At 47.6% G+C, this 19,673-nt stretch overlaps 1 protein-coding gene across 3 annotated transcripts in view; it reads left to right on the top strand.

Moving 5' to 3' along the window:
• Window positions 1-265: 265 nt before the first annotated feature.
• mtmr9 (myotubularin related protein 9) overlaps window positions 266-19,673 on the top strand; it is an 87,565-nt gene continuing 68,157 nt past the window's right edge. For 2 of the 3 annotated variants that reach the window (XM_041188062.1, XM_041188061.1), the window contains exons 1-3: window positions 267-526; window positions 7,816-7,924; window positions 16,837-16,962. In XM_041188062.1, the coding sequence (XP_041043996.1) occupies window positions 345-526; window positions 7,816-7,924; window positions 16,837-16,962 (417 nt within the window). In that variant the 5' untranslated portion in view covers window positions 267-344. Of the gene's footprint in view, window positions 527-7,815; window positions 7,925-16,836; window positions 16,963-19,673 lie in introns of all 3 variants that reach the window. The other variant, XM_041188063.1, reaches the window with a different exon arrangement.

Raw genomic sequence — 19,673 nt, 5'->3', positions numbered from 1 at the left:
GTGTAGGTACACCCACTGTGCTGTTAGGGAGTTCCAGGGTTCGATCAGTTCCAGGAAGCTGTGGCCTGAGAGCTGGGGGTGAGAATGGGCTGACAGCTGCCAGTGAGGGAGGTGAGGATGGGTCACTGTCAATCTCAGCGGCTGTTCCCGTCCCTCACATTCCCCATACACAGACAGCCGCGGCTGCCGCTCGGAACCATCTGGCCTGGACCTCGTGGCTCGGGGACCGCGCGCCGGGGTTACACAGGCGCCTATTGACCGGGAGGGGAGGCGGGGCGCCGGTTACTGTTGTCCGGGTGGGCGCGGCTTCCGGGTGAGGCCGGGTGTGTGGCTCCGGGAGGGGGATGGAGTTCGCTGAGCTGATTAAGACTCCCCGGGTTGACGGGGTGATTCTGTCCCGGCCCTTCCTGCCCCGGGTGGAGGGGACGCTGTGTCTGACCGGCCACCACCTGATCCTCTCCTCCCGGCAGGACAACAGTGAGGAGCTGTGGCTGCTGCACAGCAACATCGACACCATCGACAAGAGGTGAGTGGGTTCGGGACGGGTCCTCCCCGTTACCCCCTCCCCTCCCCGTTACCCCCTCCCCTCCCCCTTACCCCCCTCCCCTCCCCCTTACCCCCATCCCCCTTACCCCCCCTCCCCCCCTCCCCCTTACCCCCCTCCCCCCCTCCCCCTTACCCCCATCCCCCTTACCCCCCTCCCCCCCTCCCCCTTACCCCCCTCCCCCCCTCCCCCTTACCCCCCTCCCCCTTACCCCCCTCCCCCTTACCCCCCCCCTCCCCCTTACCCCCATCCCCCTTACCCCCTCCCCCTTACCCCCATCCCCTCCCCCTTACCCCCTCCCCTCCCCCTTACCCCCTCCCCTCCCCGTTACCCCCCCTCCCCCTTACCCCCCTCCCCCTTACCCCCATCCCCTCCCCCTTACCCCCTCCCCTCCCCCTTACCCCCTCCCCTCCCCGTTACCCCCCTCCCCCTTACCCCCCTCCCCCTTACCCCCCTCCCCCTTACCCCCATCCCCTCCCCCTTACCCCCTCCCCTCCCCCTTACCCCTCCCCTCCCCCTTACCCCCCCTCCCCCTTACCCCCATCCCCCTTACCCCCATCCCCTTCTTCTTCCCTCCCCCTCCCCCTCCCCCTTACCCCCCCCTCCCCCTCCCCCTTACCCCCCCTCCCCCTTACCCCCATCCCCCTTACCCCCATCCCCTTCTTCTTCCCTCCCCCTCCCCCTCCCCCTCCCCCTTACCCCCCTCCCCCTCCCCCTTACCCCCATCCCCTTCTTCTTCCCTCCCCCTCCCCCTCCCCCTTACCCCCATCCCCTTCTTCTTCCCTCCCCCTCCCCCTTACCCCCATCCCCTTCACCCCCATCCCCTTCTTCTTCCCTCCGTCCCTCCCCCTCCCCCTTACCCCCCCTCCCCCTCCCCCTTACCCCCCCTCCCCCTCCCCCTTACCCCCCTCCCCTCCCCCTTACCCCCCCTCCCCCTTACCCCCATCCCCTCCCCCTTACCCCCTCCCCTCCCCCTTACCCCCTCCCCTCCCCCTTACCCCCTCCCCTCCCCCTTACCCCCTCCCCTCCCCGTTACCCCCTCCCCTCCCCCTTACCCCCTCCCCTCCCCGTTACCCCCTCCCCCTTACCCCCCTCCCCACTTACCCCCTCATCCCCTCCCCACTTACCCCCTCATCCCCTCCCCCTTACCCCCTCATCCCTTCCCCTTCCCCCCTCCCCTCCCCCTTACCCCCTCCCCTCCCCCTTACCCCCTCCCCTCCCCCTTAACCCCTCCCCTCCCCGTTACCCCCTCCCCCTCCCCCTTACCCCCTCCCCTCCCCGTTACCCCCTCCCCCTTACCCCCCTCCCCCTTACCCCCATCCCCTCCCCCTTACCCCCTCCCCTCCCCCTTACCCCCTCCCCTCCCCCTTACCCCCTCCCCTCCCCCTTACCCCCTCCCCTCCCCCTTACCCCCCTCCCCCTTACCCCCCTCCCCCTTACCCCCCTCCCCCTTACCCCCATCCCCTCCCCCTTACCCCTCCCTCCCCCTTACCCCCTCCCCTCCCCGTTACCCTCTCCCCCTTACCCCCCTCCCCCTTACCCCCCTCCCCCTTACCCCCATCCCCTCCCCCTTACCCCCTCCCCTCCCCCTTACCCCCTCCCCTCCCCCTTACCCCCATCCCCCTTACCCCCATCCCCCTTACCCCCATCCCCCTTACCCCCATCCCCTTCTTCTTCCCTCCCCCTCCCCCTCCCCCTTACCCCCCCTCCCCCTCCCCCTTACCCCCCTCCCCCTTACCCCCATCCCCCTTACCCCCATCCCCTTCTTCTTCCCTCCCCCTCCCCCTTACCCCCCTCCCCCTTACCCCCATCCCCTTTTCTTCCCTCCGTCCCTCCCCCTTACCCCCATCCCCTTCTTCTTCCCTCCCCCTCCCCCTTACCCCCCTCCCCTTCTTCTTCCCTCCCCCTCCCCCTTACCCCCCTCCCCTTCTTCTTCCCTCCGTCCCTCCCCCTTACCCCCATCCCCTTCTTCCCTCTGCCTCCTCCCCCTCCCCCTTACCCCCCTCCCCTTCTTCTTCCCTCCGTCCCTCCCCCTTACCCCCATCCCCTTCTTCCCTCCGCCTCCTCCCCCTCCCCCTTACCCCCATCCCCTTCTTCTTCCCTTCTTCCCTCCCCCTCCCCCTTACCCCCATCCCCCTTACCCCCATCCCCTTCTTCACTCCGTCCCTCCCCCTCCCCCTTACCCCCACCCCCTTCTTCCCTCCGCCTCCTCCCCCCCCCCCACCCAGCCCCTCCGCCTCCTCCCCCCCACCCAGCCCCTCCTCCTCCTTCCCCCCCCCCACCCACTCAACCCCCCCCTCCGCCTCCTCCCCCCCCCCCACCCAGCCCCTCCGCCTCCTCCCCCCCACCCAGCCCCTCCTCCTCCTTCCCCCCCCCACCCACTCAACCCCCCCCTCCGCCTCCTCCCCCCCCCCCCACCCAGCCCCTCCGCCTCCTTCCCCCCCCACCCACCCACCCCCTCCGCCTCCTCCCCCCCCCCACCCAGCCCCCTCCGCCTCCTCCCCCCCACCCACCCCCTCCTCCTCCCCCCCCCCACCCACTCAACCCCCCCCCACCCACTCAACCCCCCCCCCCTCCGCCTCCTCCCCCCCCCCCCCCCCCCCACCCAGCCCCTCCGCCTCCTCCCACCCCCTCCACCTCCTTCGTTTTGGTCATGAGGACTCGAAACGTCAACTCTTTTCTTCTCCGCCGATGCTGCCAGACCTGCTGAGTTTTTCCAGGTAATTCTGTTTTTGTTTTGGCTTTCCAGCATCCGCAGCTATTTTGTTTTTATCCCAGTCTATCCAATCTCTCCTCATAACCAAAACTCTCCAACCCAGACAAAGTCCTGGGAAATCTCCTCTGCACTCTCTCTAGTGCAATCACATCCTTCCTATAATGCGGATTCCAGAACTGCACGCAATACTCTAGCTGTGGCCTAACCAGCATTTTATACAGTTCCAGCATAACCTCCCTGCTCTTACTTCTATGCCTCAGCTAATAAAGGCAAGTATCCCATATGCCTTCTTAACCAACTTATCTACCTGTCCCGTTTCCTTAAGAGACCAGTGGACATGCACACCAAGGTCCCTCTGATCCTCGGTACTTCCCAGGGTCCTACCATTCATTGTGTATTCCCGTGCCTTGTTTGTCCTGCCCAAGTGCAGGACAAAAACTCACGCTTATCCAGATTAAATTCCATTTGCCACTGATCAGTCAATCTGATCAGCCCATCTATATCCTCCTGTAATCTAAGGCTATCCTCCTCAATATTTACCACCCCACCAATTTTCGTGTCAACTGCGAACTTACTGATCAACCCTCCTACGTTCAAGTCTTAACTATTTATATATACCACAAACAGCAAGGGACCTAACACCGGTCCCTGTGGAACCCCACTGGCCATGGAAATCCAGTCACAAAAACACCCCTCGACCATCACCCTCTGCTTCCTGCCACTCAGCCAATTCTGGATCCAAATTGCCTTGGATTCCATGGGCTCTTACCTTCGTTATCAGTCTCGCATGTGGGACCTTATCAAAAACTTTGCTGAAGTCCAAGTAGACTACATCAAATGCATTGCCGTCATCTACACACCTGGTCACCCCTTCGAAAAATTCAATCAAATTGGTCAGACATGACCTCCCCTTAACAAAACTATGCTGACTGTCCTTGATTAATCCCTGCCTCTCCAAATGTAGATTAATTCTGTCCCTCAGAATTGCTTCCAATAGTTCCCCCACCATTGAGGTTAGACTGACTGGCCTGTAGTTCCCTGGTTTATCCCTTCCTCCTTTCTTGAATAACGGTACCACATTGGCTGTCCTCCAGTCCTCTGGCACCTCTCCAGTGGCCAGAGAGGTATTGAAAATTATTGCCGGCGCCCCTGCTATCTCCTCCCTTGCCTCACTCAACAGCCTGGGATACATTTTATCTGGGCCTGGAGATTTTTCTACTTTTAAGCCTGCCAGACCACTTAGCACTTCCTCCCTTTCTATGCTAATTTCTTTAATCATATCACAGTCCTTCTGCCTGATTTCCACATCCACATCATCCCACTCACTTGTGAACACCGACATAAAGTATTCATTTAGAACCCTCCCTATGTCTTCCGGCTCCACGAACAAATTATCACTATGCTCCTTAATGGGCCCTACTCTTTCCCTACTTATCCTCTTACTCTTAATGTACTTATAAAATAACTGGGTTTTCCTTTATTTTACCTGCCAATGTATCTTCATGCCCCCTTTTTGCTCTCCTAATTTCATTTTTAAGCTCCCCTCCACACATTCTATACTCCTCTAGGGCTTCTGCTGTTTTGAGCCCTTGGTATCTGCCATAAGCCTCCCTTTTTCTCTTTATCTAATCCTGTATGGCCCTCAACATCCAGGGTTCCCTGGATTTGTTGGTCCCACCCTTTGTCTTTACTGGAATATGTTGGCCCTGTACTCTCCCTGTTTCCTTCTTGAATGAGTCCCACTGCTCTGATGCAGATTTACCTAAAAGTAGCTGCTCCCTGTCCACTCTGGCCGAATCATATCTGATCTTATTAAAATTGGCTTTCCCCCAATTTAGAACTCTGATTTCTGGCCCATCCTTGTCCTTTTCCATAACAACCTCGAGTCTAACAGAGTTATGATCACTATCTGCAAAATGCTCCCCCACTGATACCTCTACCACTTGCCTGGCTTCATTCCCTAAAATTAAGCCCAGGACTGCCCCCTCTCTTGTAGGACCTTCTACGCACTGGCTTAAAAAGCTCTCCTGGATGCACTTGAAGAACTCTGCTCCCTCTAAACCTATCACACTATGACTCACCCAGTTAATATTGGGGAAGTTGAAATCCCCTATTATCTTACACTTCTCTGAAATTTGTCTACATATCTGCTCTTCTATTTCTCTCTAACTATTTGGGGGCCTATAGCACATTCCCAGCAATGTGATTGGTCCTTTTTTGTTATTCAGTTCTACCCATATGGCCTCATTTATAGAGCTTTCTAAGATGTCATCCCTCCTTACTGCTGTAATTGATTCCTTGATCAATATTGCAATGCCGCCTCTTTTACCTCCTTCCCTGTCTCACCTGAAGACCCTATATCCTGGAATATTGAGCTATTCTAGTTGGCAGGTGGTGAATAGTAGAATGCTGCAAGGATCAAGAATCAATGCTGGGGTCTCATCTATTTACAATCTATATTCATGATTTGGGTGAAGAGACAGAGTAACGTATCAAAGTTTGCTGATACCAAGCTTGGTGGGAAGGTAAGCTCTAGGGAGGACAGAGGCTGCAAAGAGATATGGGCAACAAGATGCCAGATGGTGTATAATGTGGTGCTCACTTTGGTCATAAGAATAGAAAAGTAGAATATTTTTTAAAGGATGTGAGACTTGTAAGTGTTGATTTTCAAGAGACTTGGGTGTGCTTGTACAAGAAATACAGAAAGATAGCAAGCAATTAGATGGCATTTTGGCCTTTATGGCAAGGGTTTGGGAGTACAAGAACAAGGAAGTCTTGCTGCAACTGTACAGGGTTTTGGTGAGATTTAAAGGATATACTTGCATTGGGGACAATACAACGAAAGTTCACTAAATTGATCCCTGGGATGAGGGGGTTGTCCTATGATGAGAGGCTGAGTAAATTAGGCTTGTATTCTCTGGAGTTGAGGCAATCTCATTGAGACCTACAAAATTCTGAAGGGGCTTGATAGGGGTAGACACTGAGAGATTGTTTCTGCTGGTTGAGGCGGGGGGAGGTCTAAATATTGGAGCATAGTCTTGGGATGAGGGACTAAGATGAAGGGGAATTACTTGACTTGAAGGGTTGTGAATCTTTAGAATTCTCTTGCCAGAGGGTTGGGGATGCTCCATCATTGAATACATTTTAAGGTTGTAACAGACAGATTTTTGGTTTCTGAGAATTGAGAGATATGGAAAGCTGACGAGGAAATGGAGTCGAAGCCCAAAATTAGCTAGGATCGTATTGAATGGCAGAGCAGGCTCGAGGGGCTGTATGGTCTACTCCTGCTCCTATTTCTTGTGTTCTTGTGAAGTTCCCTATTACAAACTCAAGTACCTTGGATGCCTTGGAAGCTGCGTGATGATTTTTGTACATTCAACGTGGTTACTAATTCGCATGATGTTGCATTTTCCCTATGTTAAATTTCTTTCCCCACATATTTGCCCACTTAAAGAGATTTAGATCTTCCTGAAGGCCTTGCCCACATGAGGCACCTTGCCTGCAGGAAGCCACATTTGCAAAAAAACTGCTTTAATATAAGATGCACAATTGTTGTCAGAGCAACTCTAACTGGCACACATCAAATTCATGTGGATTTTTTTGAAAATATAATACCTGTATTAAGGAGGAAGGGGCGATGGAGGTGATTGAGTGTTTGCAAGGGCTGTAGAGGTAGAAATAGGGTGATAGTGAGGAAGACAAGCAGAAAAAACTGAGAATGAAAAGGTCTGTTTGTGGAGGTGGTGCAGGACTCGTCCCATTAGCTATATCGGGAGAGATCAACTAGTTTGTGTTTATTTTTGGAAGCATTAATGTGACAACATGCTCAATAAAATTATCATTCAGAATGACTCCTCATTATATGTGACTACTCTTAACTTAGTTTATATATAGATGATGTTCAGTAACTATTGTCTGAGATCTAGCCCCAGAGGCAGAATAAGATTGTTCTGATGGCAGGCAGACCTATAGATCACACTTACTATGGATCTGCAAATCTATCTCCAGTGTAAAAGAACCAAATTAAGCAGCATAAAAACCAGTTGTCCAGAATCCTAATTAAAGCAGTGCCATTGTGAAAGCAGCCAGACCCTTTGGATCACTGCAGAATAATTTAATGCTTTCTTATTGAAGGAGAGAACAAATCATAATTTTTATCTTACCAGCTATAACAAAATCAAAATTGCTGAGACCTGGAAATAGGTCTTGGCATAACTAGTCATTTGGTTAAGAAATGCTATGTCATGCTGGAGAGCTAAACAATGAGAGAGAATTTTGGCTGTGCCTCTCGAGTCTGAAATGCCTTCTGATCATACAATGCTCCATCTTTAGATTAAGTCAGACCTGACCCATTCCACTGTATTCTGCAAAACTCCTTTGGGTGCTTCATTGTGGCACGAGCACCAATTCTCCATAAATCTGACTTCAACAATCTTGAATCCTAAAGGGAATGTTAGCAGGTATAAGGCCAGTTACTGAAAAGTGGAGCAAATAAAAAATGAAAAATGATCAAAACTACAATATTCTTAAATAGGTCTTTGTGCTTTAATTTCAGGTTTGTGGGAACATTGGGTACAATTACGATTAAATGTAAAGATCTGCGCATCATTCACCTGGACATTCCTGGCATGGAAGAATGTTTAAACATCGCCAGTTCTATTGAGGTGAGATTTTACTTTCTCTGTTGTTTTCCAAATTGTTGCAGATCATACTGAAACAGAGCTTCTCCAACGATTTGAATTTAGTGCTGAAGATCAGACATAGCATGAATTAGATACAAGCTGAATATTCCTCTATTTTGCCCCAAAGTATGCTTCAGTTCTAATGTCAGGTCCCGAAGCCAAGAGAGATCATAAACTGTTAGATCAAACCTTACCTTTTTGCTTCTTTAAAAGTGGACTTTGCTAAACCAAAAGATGGCTGCTACAGGTCACATGATTGACAAGTTGACTACAGTTTCTGGAAATTTCCAACAGCAGTTACAGGACAAAAGCTTAACTCTCATTCTTGTGGGATCTGACACCTCTCACTATGAGGTCGTATTACAATCAACGAAACCAGCGACCAGCAGATGACCTATCTCCCCAGCTTGGCCCTGTAACAACAGTGAAGCCATCAAAACTTGTTATACCTGTAGAAGCGCTAAGAGACACCATTTATCTCCTAAGGTTAACAATGGATTTTGACCAGAGGCAAAGAAACTGCTTGTTAGCCTGCAGCTGACTTATTAATGGACAACATCACATGACCTAAGCCTTTGGAAGGTTTTAATATTACATTTCTAGGCTCGCAATTCAGTCTGCTGTTTAAACTCCAGCCTGCAAACATCAAGGCAGAACTCCAGTCTGACCAACTGTCTGCATCAAGTCTAAGCCTCCTCAACAGCCTTTGGGGTTTGGCAAAAAGCAGGTTCACTTACTACAATCACGTTTAATCTGGGGCGAGCTTTGGATAATTAGTTCGAAATATGGCCTCGAAACAAAGGATAATCTTGCAAGTAGTAACTGAAATCCAATGGAAAGGACATGATTTTTCAGGACTTGAGGAAGTGAGAATAACAACAGAATCATATTGAACTTATTTTTTAATCATACAGTTGATTCCAAGGATAAATTTTCCTTTATTTATGCAGTTTACCAGGAACAAGGCTCAACAGCTTCCCATCCGTCCTGGTATGCAAGTTGACACTTTCTGTAGATGACTGAAGGTATATGACAACAGCAAAAAGAAGAATGTGCCAAAGGGCGTCTGTGCGAGATGACGACCTTTTTTGACCCCACTTTGTATCTAAGGGTTCCGATGTTACCCTGCCATAGCTGACGCCATTGTGTTGTCGTGGAAAGAAGACATCATTCTAAGATCGGATGGGCAATGGCCTTTTGCCCAAAAACCACCTGTACAGTGAATTGGCTACTGCATCCTGACCACCTGGTTGCCTGTGCCTCCTCTATAAGGACACCTGCAAGTGAGATATGAGGATGGCAGACATTGACACTGACAATTGGAAGGTAGCTGCCAACCGCTGTGATCTCTGGAGGCTGGAAGTTTAGAAGGGCATAGAAAGAGGTGAGCAGAAATTAAAAGCTCAGCTGGGTGAAAAGAGGGCCCAGAGAAAAGGTGGTCCGTAAATCCTGCACTTCATGAGCCCTGTGTCTTTCCTCTGCAGCAAATGTGGCAGAGACTGCTATGCCAGAGTGGGGCTCCTGAGCCACACCAGGCAATGCTTCAGACAAGAGTTGACCACCATGGTGCAAACCATTGTCTCATGAGATGGAAGGCTGCTGACCAACCAGGAATGGAAGTAAGCCATCTGGCCTTGCTTGCTCCGCTGTTCCATCGGATCATGGATGATCTGCACACTAACTCCATTTACCCACTTTGGTTTATCCATTTTCCTTGATATCTTTATCTAGCAAAAATCTATCTGTCTCAAACATGCCAATTCTCCCAGCATCCACAGACTTTTCGCAGGAAGTTCCAGATTTTTTTTGTTGGAAAAAGTGCTTTTTAAATGGCTTAGCTTTAGTTTTTGATTGGGGGAAAATTAGGAACAGGAAACAGAGATAATAGGTTCTCATTATCAATCTCATCAAATTCTTTTAACATTTAAACATGTTGATCAGATCACCCCTCAGTCTTTGATATTCGAACAATTTTACTTTGCAAGGTTAGAAAGTTCAGCTATAGTGAAGTGTGCATTTTGCATGACTTGTCTGTTGCTGGCTTGTTATTGCAATTGTGCTGAGCTCCAGATGTAAATGTAAACAGCGACAGGCTGTACTCTGGGAATAGAATGTTGTGTAGGTAAAATTTAAAGGAATGTAGACAATTAATTGAAGATATCTGGAGTAGGGGACAAAAGCCCTTGCAGCTCTAGGTCAAGTTGAAGCTCGAAACCTTTCAGCACATTGGCAACTAATGCTAAGGTTGAAGGGATGATGGTTAAGAAGTGACAAACAAAAACCATATAGGCAAGTTACAGAGCAGCCCAGCCCCTGACCCTCAGCTTAATGCCTACAGAGGCAGATGTGGTTTTGCATGAGGAAGGTATCCTTTTGTTCCAGCCAAACCCCCCCCACCCCCACAAGTCAGTGTTACAGTATGCCTGGAAGGAGGTATAGGAGGATGGAAGTTTCTGCTGACTGGCATTAATACTGGCTGAGTTTGCCCCATCTTGGTATGCCAGTTGCAGGTATCCTTAGAGCAGATAACACAACTCTGCACCTTGTTATCTGCTGATCCAGACCCTGTGAAGATCACTTCCTCACAGTTTACTTTGGATGGAACAATATATGGAGACATCGTTGGTGTCTTTGTTCGTGGAGCTAACTTTTGAACACTGGCATACTTTCTTTTATACTGTATTACTTGGACCGTGTTGTGGTAGAGCTCTGGAAGAAACATGCAACACTATGGCAAGTAATGCTCGTACCTTTAGATCTGTTTTCATAGTGCATTCTGGAATGATGGCCTCTGTTATTACTGACTATCTGATTAAGTGGAGTTGGGGTATCTCCTCAAGGCACAGGTACTGGTAAGTAGGCACAAAAACTCTCAGCTGCAGCATCCATTTATTGTTGTCCTTTTCTTTGTAAAAGCTGAGAGAGTAATTTTTGTTGGCAACGCTGCTGGTGGCTTAAAGATGTGGGAGTGAACATGGAGGGACAGAACAAGAGTCCATTGACAAGCGTATTAGGTAATGCTTCCTTTCAGTATTGAATCATATTTCTGATTTAAATCATAGGAAAATTGTCTGCCCACAATTCAGAGTAGGTCCCAGTCTGGGGTAATTACTTTGACAGCTCATTCTGCATCCTTTGAGAATTGGTGAGCGTCATCTGGAGTTGACGGCTTGTTGGGAAGAGACTTCATTTCACGGACTATATCTTGAGTGACTCATTTGCTGAGGCACAGTTTCAAAGTGTATGTGAATTTTGATATCAACAATGCTGTCTGCTGTAAAGCCAATTTAGCCACTGTAACCAGTTTAGCCTCAAAAGTGTTCAGTTGGTGGAAGTAGCCATTTGCTTCAGGGCCCCATGTTTTTTAGAAAAAATGTAGTGGCTTATTTTTTTTCCCCTAAAATGAGTTTCGGGAGGTATATATGCTCACTGTGAAAACTTCAAATACTTTGTGTTCATATGCCTTGTGTAAGTAAACTCTTGCTAGTTCAAAGGTAGTGTCTTGTTCCTGTCGAATTTTTACTTGGTTAGCCTTCCAAAGAGAAAGAAGACAGTGTTGACAATACTAGAAATGCAGGTCCCTTCAAGAGTAAACTAGGACAAGCTTCAGAGTGAATTGACAGCAGGCACTGGAAATGACAATGGCAATCTGACTCTTGTTGACCCTGCAAAGTCCTCCAAACTAATGCTTGGGTGCTAGTACCAAAATTGAGAGCTGTCTCACAGACTAGTCAAGCCTGATGTAGTCATCCTCATGGAGTCATACCTTACAGATAATGTCCCAGACACCACCACCACCATCCCTGGGTACGTCCTGTCCCACCGGTAGGACAGGCCCAGCAGAGGGGTGGCACAGTGGTATACAGTCGGGAGAGAGTTGCCCTGGGAGTCCTCAACGTTGACTGCTGACCCCATGAATTCTCATGGCATCAGGTCAAACATTGGCAAGGAAACTCCCTGCTGATTACCACTGACTGCCTTCCCTCAGCTGATGAATCAGTGCTCCTCCATGCTGAACACCAGTTGGAGGAAGCACTGAGGGTGGCAAGGGTGCAGAATGTACTCTGGTTAGGGGACTTCAATGTCCATCACCAAGAGTGGTTCGGTAGCACCACTACTGACCAGCTGGCCAAGTCCTAAAAGACATAGCTGCTTGACTGGGCCTGTGGCAGTTGGTAAAGGAAAACCACACTTGACTTCATCCTTGCCAACCTGAATGCCGCAGATGCATCTGCCCACGACAGTATCGGTAGGAGTGACCTCCACACAAGATGAAGTCCTGCCTTCACATAGAGGGTACTCTCCAACATGTTGTGTGGTACTACCACTCTGCTAAATGGGATAGATTTCAAATAGATCTAGCAACTCAAGACTGGGCATCCATGAGGCACGGTGGGTCGTCAGCAGCAGCAGAATTGTACTCGAACACAATCTTTCACCTCACGGCCCGGCATATCCCTGACTCTGCCATTTCCATCAAGCCAGGGGATCAACCCTGGTTCAATCAATTGCACAGAAGGGTATGCCAGGAGTAGCACCAGGCATACCTAAAAATGACATGTCAAGCTGTTGAAGCTATAATGCAGGATTACTTGCATGCCAAGCAGCATAAGCAGCAAACGATAGGCAAGACCAAGCGATCCCACAACCAACGGATCAGATCTAAGCTCTGCAGTCCTGCCACATCCAGTCATGAATAGTGGTGGACAATTAAACAACTCACAGGAGGAAGACCCTCCCCAAATATCCCCATCCCCAACGATGGAGGAGCCCAGCACATCAGTGCAAAAGATAAGGCTGAGCATTTGCTACAATCTTCAGCCACAAGTGCTGAGTGGAAGATCTTGGCCTCCTCTGGAGCTCCCTGGCATCTCACAGCCAGTCTTCAGCCAATTTAATTCACTCCACGTGATATCAAGAAATGGCTGAAGGCAATGTGTACTGCAAAGGCTATGGCCCCTGACAATATTTCGGCAATAGTACTGAAGATTTGTGCTCCAGAACTTGCTGTGCCCCTAGCCAAGCTGTTCTGGTACAGCTACAGCACTGGCATCTACCCAGCAATATGGAAAATTGCCCAGGTATGTCCTGTACACAAAAAGCAGGACAAATCCAACCCGGCCAATTACCGTTCCACCAGTCTACTCTCAATCATCAGCAAAGTAATGGATGGGGCCATCAACAGTGCTATCATGTGGCACTTGCTTAGCAATAACCTGCTCACTGACACTTAGTTTGGGTCCTGCCAGGGCCACTCAGCTCCTGACCTCATTACAACCTTGTTTCAAACATGGACAAACCAGCTGAACTCTCAAGGTGAGTGAGAGTGACTGCTGTTGACATTAAGGCAGCATTTGACCGAATGTGGCATCAAGGAGCCCGAGCAAAACAGGAGTCAATAGGAATCGGGAAAATCTCTGCTGGTTGCAGTCATACCTAGCACAACGGAAGATGATTGTGGTTGTTGGAGGTCAGTCATCTCAGCTCCAGGACATCACTGCAGGAGTTCCTCAGGATAGTGTCCTTGACCCAACCATCTTCAGCTGCTTCATCTATGGCTTTCCTTCCATCATAGGGCCAGAAGTGGGGATGTTCGCTGCTGATTTAGTTGAGCACCATTTGCAGCTCCTCAGATGCTGAAGCAGTCCATGCCCAAATGTAGCAAGACCCCTGGATAATATCCAAGCTTAGTGGTTGATTTGTCTAGGGAAGAGTGTGTAGATAGCCTGGATCAAAAAAGAGGTGTTAGGCATCTTGAAGAATATTAAGGTGGAAAGTCCCCAGGGCTAGATGGGATCTACCCCAGAGTACTGGGAGTCAAGGGAGGAGATTGCTGGGCCCTTGACAGAAATCTTTGTATCCTCACTGGCAATGGGTGAGGTCCCAGAGGACTGGAGAACGGCCAATGTTGTTCCATTGTTTAAGAAGGGTAGCAGGGATAATCCAGGAAATTACAGGCCGGTAAGCTTTACGTCAGTGGTAGGGAAATTATTGAAGAAGATTCTTCATGACAGGATTTACCATCATTTGGAAGCAAACGGTTATATTAGTGAGAGGCAGCATGGTTTTGGGAAGGGGAGGTCGTGTCTCACTAACTTGATCGAGTTTTTTGAGGAAGTGACAAAGATGATCGATGGAAGGGCAGTGGATGTTATACACTTGGGTTTCAGTAAGGCCTTTGACAAGGTCCCTCATGGCAGACTGGTACAGAAGGTAAAGTTGCACGGGATCAGAGGTGAGCTGGCAAGATGGATACAGAATTAGCTTGGTCATAGAAGACAAAGGGTAGCAGTGGAAGGGTGCTTTTCTGAAAGGAGAGCTGTGACTAGTGGAGTTCCGCAGGGATCAGTGCTGGGACCTTTGCTGTTTCTAGTATACATAAACGATTTGGAGGAAAATGTAACTGGGATAATTAGTAAGTGCAGATGACACTAAGGTTGGAGGAGTTGCAGATAGTAAAGAGGATTGTCATAGGATACAACGGGATATAGATCGGTTGGAGACTTGGGCGGAGAAATGGCAGATGGAGTTTAATCCGGACAAATGCGAGGTAATGCATTTTGGAAGGTCTAATACAGGCAGGAATTACACAGTAAATGGCAGAACCCTTAAGTGCATCGACGGGCAGAGGAATCTGGGTGTATAGGTCCACAGGTCACTGAAGGTGGCAACGCAGGTGGATAAGGTAGTCAGGAAGGCATATGGCATGCTTGCCTTCATTGGCAGGGGTATTGAGTATAAAAGCTGGGAAGTCATGCTGTAGCTATATAAAACCTTGGTTAGGCCACACTTGGAATATTGCAATTCTGGTCGTCACATTACCAGAAGGATATGGAGGTGTTGGAGAGGGTGCAGAGGAGGTTTACCAGGATGCTGCCTGGTCTGGAGGTTATTAGCTATGAGGAGAGGTTGGAGAAACTCGGATTGTTCTCAGTAGAGCAACGGAGATTGAGGGGCGACTTGATAGAAATTTACAAAATTATGAGTGGCGTGGACAGAGTAGATAGTCAGAAGCTTTTTCCCAGGGTGGAAGAGTCAATTACTAGGGGACATAGATTTAAGGTGAGAGGAGAAAACTATAGAGGATATGTGCGGGGCAAGTTTTTTATGCAGAGGGTAGTGAGTGTCTGGAATTCGCTGCCAGAGGTGGTGGTGGAAGCAGGTACGATAGTGGTGTTTAAGAGGCAGCTTGACAAATACATGAATAGGCTGGGAATAGAGGGATACGGACACCGGAAGTGCAAAATGTTTTAGTTGATGGTCAATATGATCGACGTAGGCTTGGAGGGCCGAAGGGCCTGTTCCTGTGCTGTACTTTTCTTTGTTCTTTGTACAAAATGCACTGCACGAATTCACCAAGGCTCCTTTGACAGCACATTCAAAACCCATGGCCACCACCATCTAGCTGGACAAGGACAGCAGATAGATGGGAACACCACCTGGAAGTTCCCCCCCAAGTCACTCACCATCCTGACTTAGATATATATCACCGTTCCTTCACTGTGGGTGGGTCAAAATCCTGGAACTCCCTTCCGAACAGCATTGTGGGTGTACCCACACCACGTGAACTGCAGCAGTTCAAGAAGGCAGCTTACCACCACCTTCTCAAGGGCAACTAGGGGTGGGCAATAAATGGTGGCCCAGCCAGTGAAGTCCACACCCTGTGACTGAATTTAAAAAAAACAGAAAAGGTGATGCTCATAGAAGCTTCCAGTAGTGAAAGGGGTTGCTTCTGGACAGGGAAAAGATCCAGAAGGAAAGAGTGGAAACTGGTATTTGTACTGAACTGAATAGTTTAACAATAAAACAGTTGTGGTTCACAGTGTGTCTCCTGCCTGATTCGGTAAATGGATATCCCACCTATTAGAGAAGCATTAGATCCAAGTAACTGATGTATGGAGTATCTAGCATAACACTGCAAAACTTTTGGCAAGCTTCATGTAGCACACATTTTCATGAATCTGATATAAAATGTTTTTGTGTTGAATGGTGATCAAAAATCTATTCCTGCTCGCCCATGCAGATAAGCTCATTAATATTGGTGAAATTCACTCTCTATGAAAAGCTTAAGCATGAATGTTGCCTTGTTTTGGTTTTGTCATAATCTGTAATGGGTTGCCAGTACCTGCAAAAGATGGCACAAGTAGTTTTAGTTAATGAAACTTAAACAAATTAAATGTTTTGTGGTATTTACCTTGGCAGTCTACACCACAGGAACTGCAGCAGTTCAGGAAGGGAGCTCACCGCCACCTTCTCAAGGGCAAATAGGGATGGATAATAAATGCTGGCCAAGCCAGCGATGCCTACATCCTGTAAATTAATTTTTTAAAAGTCTGGTTCAGTTAGAAATGCACTTGCTTTAGTATTAAAGACTATCGAAACATCATGGCGCACTCAAGGACTTGGGCTAAGAATCTGGCTGGTACTCCAGTACTGACAGTGGGCCGCAATGTTTGAGGTGCTGCTCCTTCAGATAAGGCATTAAACTGGCAATTAAGATAAAAATTCCTTTGGTTACTGGATAATGTTATCTAGTGTACCATTCAGCCCTTGATCCTAGGTTCAGTTCCTTGTCTGTGATAGTAAACAATCACACTTAGTGTGTTAGATGTTGGGATGCTGTTTCAATTGGCTTAAGGTCCGTAGAACAAATTGGCCAGGTTCTTGTTCCTGATTGTGTATGAAAAGTTTGCATGTGGGAGTTAGGTGCATTTCGGCATGATACAAAATGGCTGCTGGCACCAAACAAACTGGAGGATTTGATGCTTTCAGGCAAGGGGGGGAATAAAATTGAAGACTTTTTAAAAAAAAAATAATAACTTGGCCTACACATTTGCTGCGATAACCTAGCTGAATAATCTTGGAAATTATTATGATTTTTTTTCCTTGTTCAGGCCTTATCTACTCTGGATTCCTCCACATTGATGTATCCTTTCTTTTATCGACCTATGTTTGAGGTCTTGGAAGATGGATGGCACTCCTTCCTTCCGGAACATGAGTTTACTTTGCTTTCTGCAGTGGTGAGTCCAAGCTTGAGTAGTTGCAAATACAGCATATGAATTTGTGCCAACTATTTGCGTTTTTGAGTTTTTGTTATATATTATGACTTAGGTAGACAAGTTGCTGAAAGTGCAGAAACGAAATGGCAGTAATAGTCTGGGATTTCCACTATCCTGATATGATATTAACTGGGATAAATTAAGTGTAAATTGTACAGAGGATACAAAAATTCTTGATGTATTTGGGAGAATTTTTTTAGCCAGTATGTGACAAGCCTAACAAGAGAAGGAGCAGTTCCCTCAAAGCAAAAGGGTGGAACTCAAAGCTAGACGCCCCTGGATGTCAGAAAGCATAGCGTAGCTTTGTAGGATAAGGCAAAAAAAAGGCTTATGTCAGATGCCAAGAGCTTAATATTGTAGAAAACCTAAAGGAATATAGAAAGCGTAGGGGTGAAGTTAAAAAGGAATTTAGGAAAGCAAAGAGAGGACATGAAAAAAATATTGACAAGTATTACCAAAGAAAATCCAAAGATCTTTTGTGAATGTGTAAAAGAGCAAGATGATTAAGGAAAGAGTGGGACCTATTAGACCAAAAAGATAATTTGTGTATGGAAGCGCAAGATATGGGCATAGTTCTTGATGAACACTTGTCCCTCTCTTCTACGAAAACAGACCAAGGCAGACATTCTAGTGGAAGAGAGTGAAATATTAGATGGTATAAACATAGGAAAGGAATATTAAGGTGCTTAGCATCCTTGGGTCACCAGGCCTGGATGAAATGTATCCAGGCTATTAAGGGAAGAAATGGCAGAGGCTCTGATCATCGTTTTTTAATCGTGTCTGGCTACAGGCATGGTGTCGGAAGACTGGTGGACAGCGGACATACCATTAAAAGCGTGGTGGGTCTAGCCCATGTAATTATAGGCCAGTCGACCTAACCTCTTGGGTGGGCAAATTATATTTTTTTACAATATGAGACATATAGTTTAGAGGGCATGGATTAATGAAGGACAATCAGCATAGATTCAGTAAGGGTAGGTCGTTTCTAAATAGCTTGATTAATTTTTTATAGGAGGTAACAAGGAGGGTCAGTGAGGGTAGTGCATTTGATGCAGTCTATGTATTTGAGCAATGCTTTTGAGAAGATCTGTGTGGGAGATTGAGTAAATGAAAAGCTTATGGGACCCATTAGAAAGTAGAAAATTGGATCCAAAATTGGTTCAATGGCAGGAAGCAAAGGGTTATGGTTGGGTGTTTCTGTGTTTGGAAGGCTATTTCCAGTGGGGTTCAACAGGGCTCAGTAATGGTTCTCTTGCTATTTGTTGTATAGATTAATGATTTAGACTTAATCATGTCCCTTACATTTAAGTTTGCAAATAATATGAAAATTGGCCATGTGGTTGATAATGAGGGAAAAAGCTGTAAACTAGGAAGAGATCAGTGGACTGGACAGACGTGCAAAAAAGTGGTAAATTAAATTCAATCTGTAGAAGTGTGCGGTGTAATGCATTTGGGGAGGAGTGTGCGGTGTAATGCATTTGGGGAGGACAAGCAAGGCAAAAGAATGCACAATAAATGGTAGGACACTGAAGTGTAGAGGAACAAAGGGACCTTAGTGTGTATTTCTACAGATCCCTGAAGGCAACTGGATGGGTAGATAAATTGGTAAAGAAGGCATGTAGGATACGTTGCAATATTGGCTGAGACCTAGGGTATAAGAGCAGGGAGATGATGCTTGAACTGTTTAAAAGACTAAACTGCAGTTAATATTGTGTATAATTCTGGTCACTGCATTGCAGGAAGATATGATCAGAGGGGAGAGAAGAGATTTAATGAGGACGTTGTCGGGAATGGCAACTTTTAAACATGAGGAAAGACTGGGTAGGCTGGGTTTGTTTTCTTTGTAACAGAGGAGGCTGACAGGTGATTTCATTAAGATTTAGAAATTTGAGGGGCTGAGAAGAGCAGATATGAAGAACCATTAGCAGAAAAGTCAATAACCTGTGGTTAACAAAGTGGTCAAGGAGAGTATCCAGTCAAAAACTAAGGCATGCAAAGCGGTAAGTACTGCTAGGCCAGAGGATTGGGGTTTTTTTAGGAACCAGCAGTGATGACTAAAAAGCTAATAAAGAGGGAGAAAATTGATTGAAAGTAAATTGTCAAGAAATATAAAAACAAACAGCAAGAGCTTCTATGGGTATATAAAAAGAAAGCGAGTAGCTAAAGTGAGCGTGGGACCCTTGGTGGATGTGACTGGAGAATTGATAACGGGAACAGAGAAATGGCAGATAATTTAAACCAATATTTTACACTGGTCTTCATGGTGGAGGACACTATATAGAACCCAAAGATATCAGATAAGCCAGGAGCTAATGGGAGGAAAGATCTTGTAGCAGTCACTATCACGAGGGACAAAGTATTTGACAAACTAATGGCACTAAAGGTAGACAAATCACCAGCACCTGATGGGTTTTAAAGGAAATGGCTGCGGAGATGGTGGAGGAATTGGTTGAAATATTCCAGAACTCTCTGGATTCTGGGAGGGTCCCAGCAGATTAGAAAACTGCTAATGTGCCGGTTCAAGAAGGGAGGGAGACAAAAAGCAGGAAACTATAAACCAGTCAGCCTAACATCTGTCATTGGGAAAATGCTAGAGCCCATTATTAAGAAAGAAATAGCAGGATATTTAGAAAAGCTTAATGCAATCAAACAGGAATCAGTAGATGTCGTGT

The sequence above is a fragment of the Carcharodon carcharias genome, chromosome 5 (assembly GCF_017639515.1).
Source record: "Carcharodon carcharias isolate sCarCar2 chromosome 5, sCarCar2.pri, whole genome shotgun sequence".
In the NCBI taxonomy this organism is placed as follows: Eukaryota; Metazoa; Chordata; class Chondrichthyes; order Lamniformes; family Lamnidae; genus Carcharodon; species Carcharodon carcharias.
Note: the sequence above shows the minus strand (reverse complement) of the source record. Positions and strands in the feature narration are given on the sequence as shown.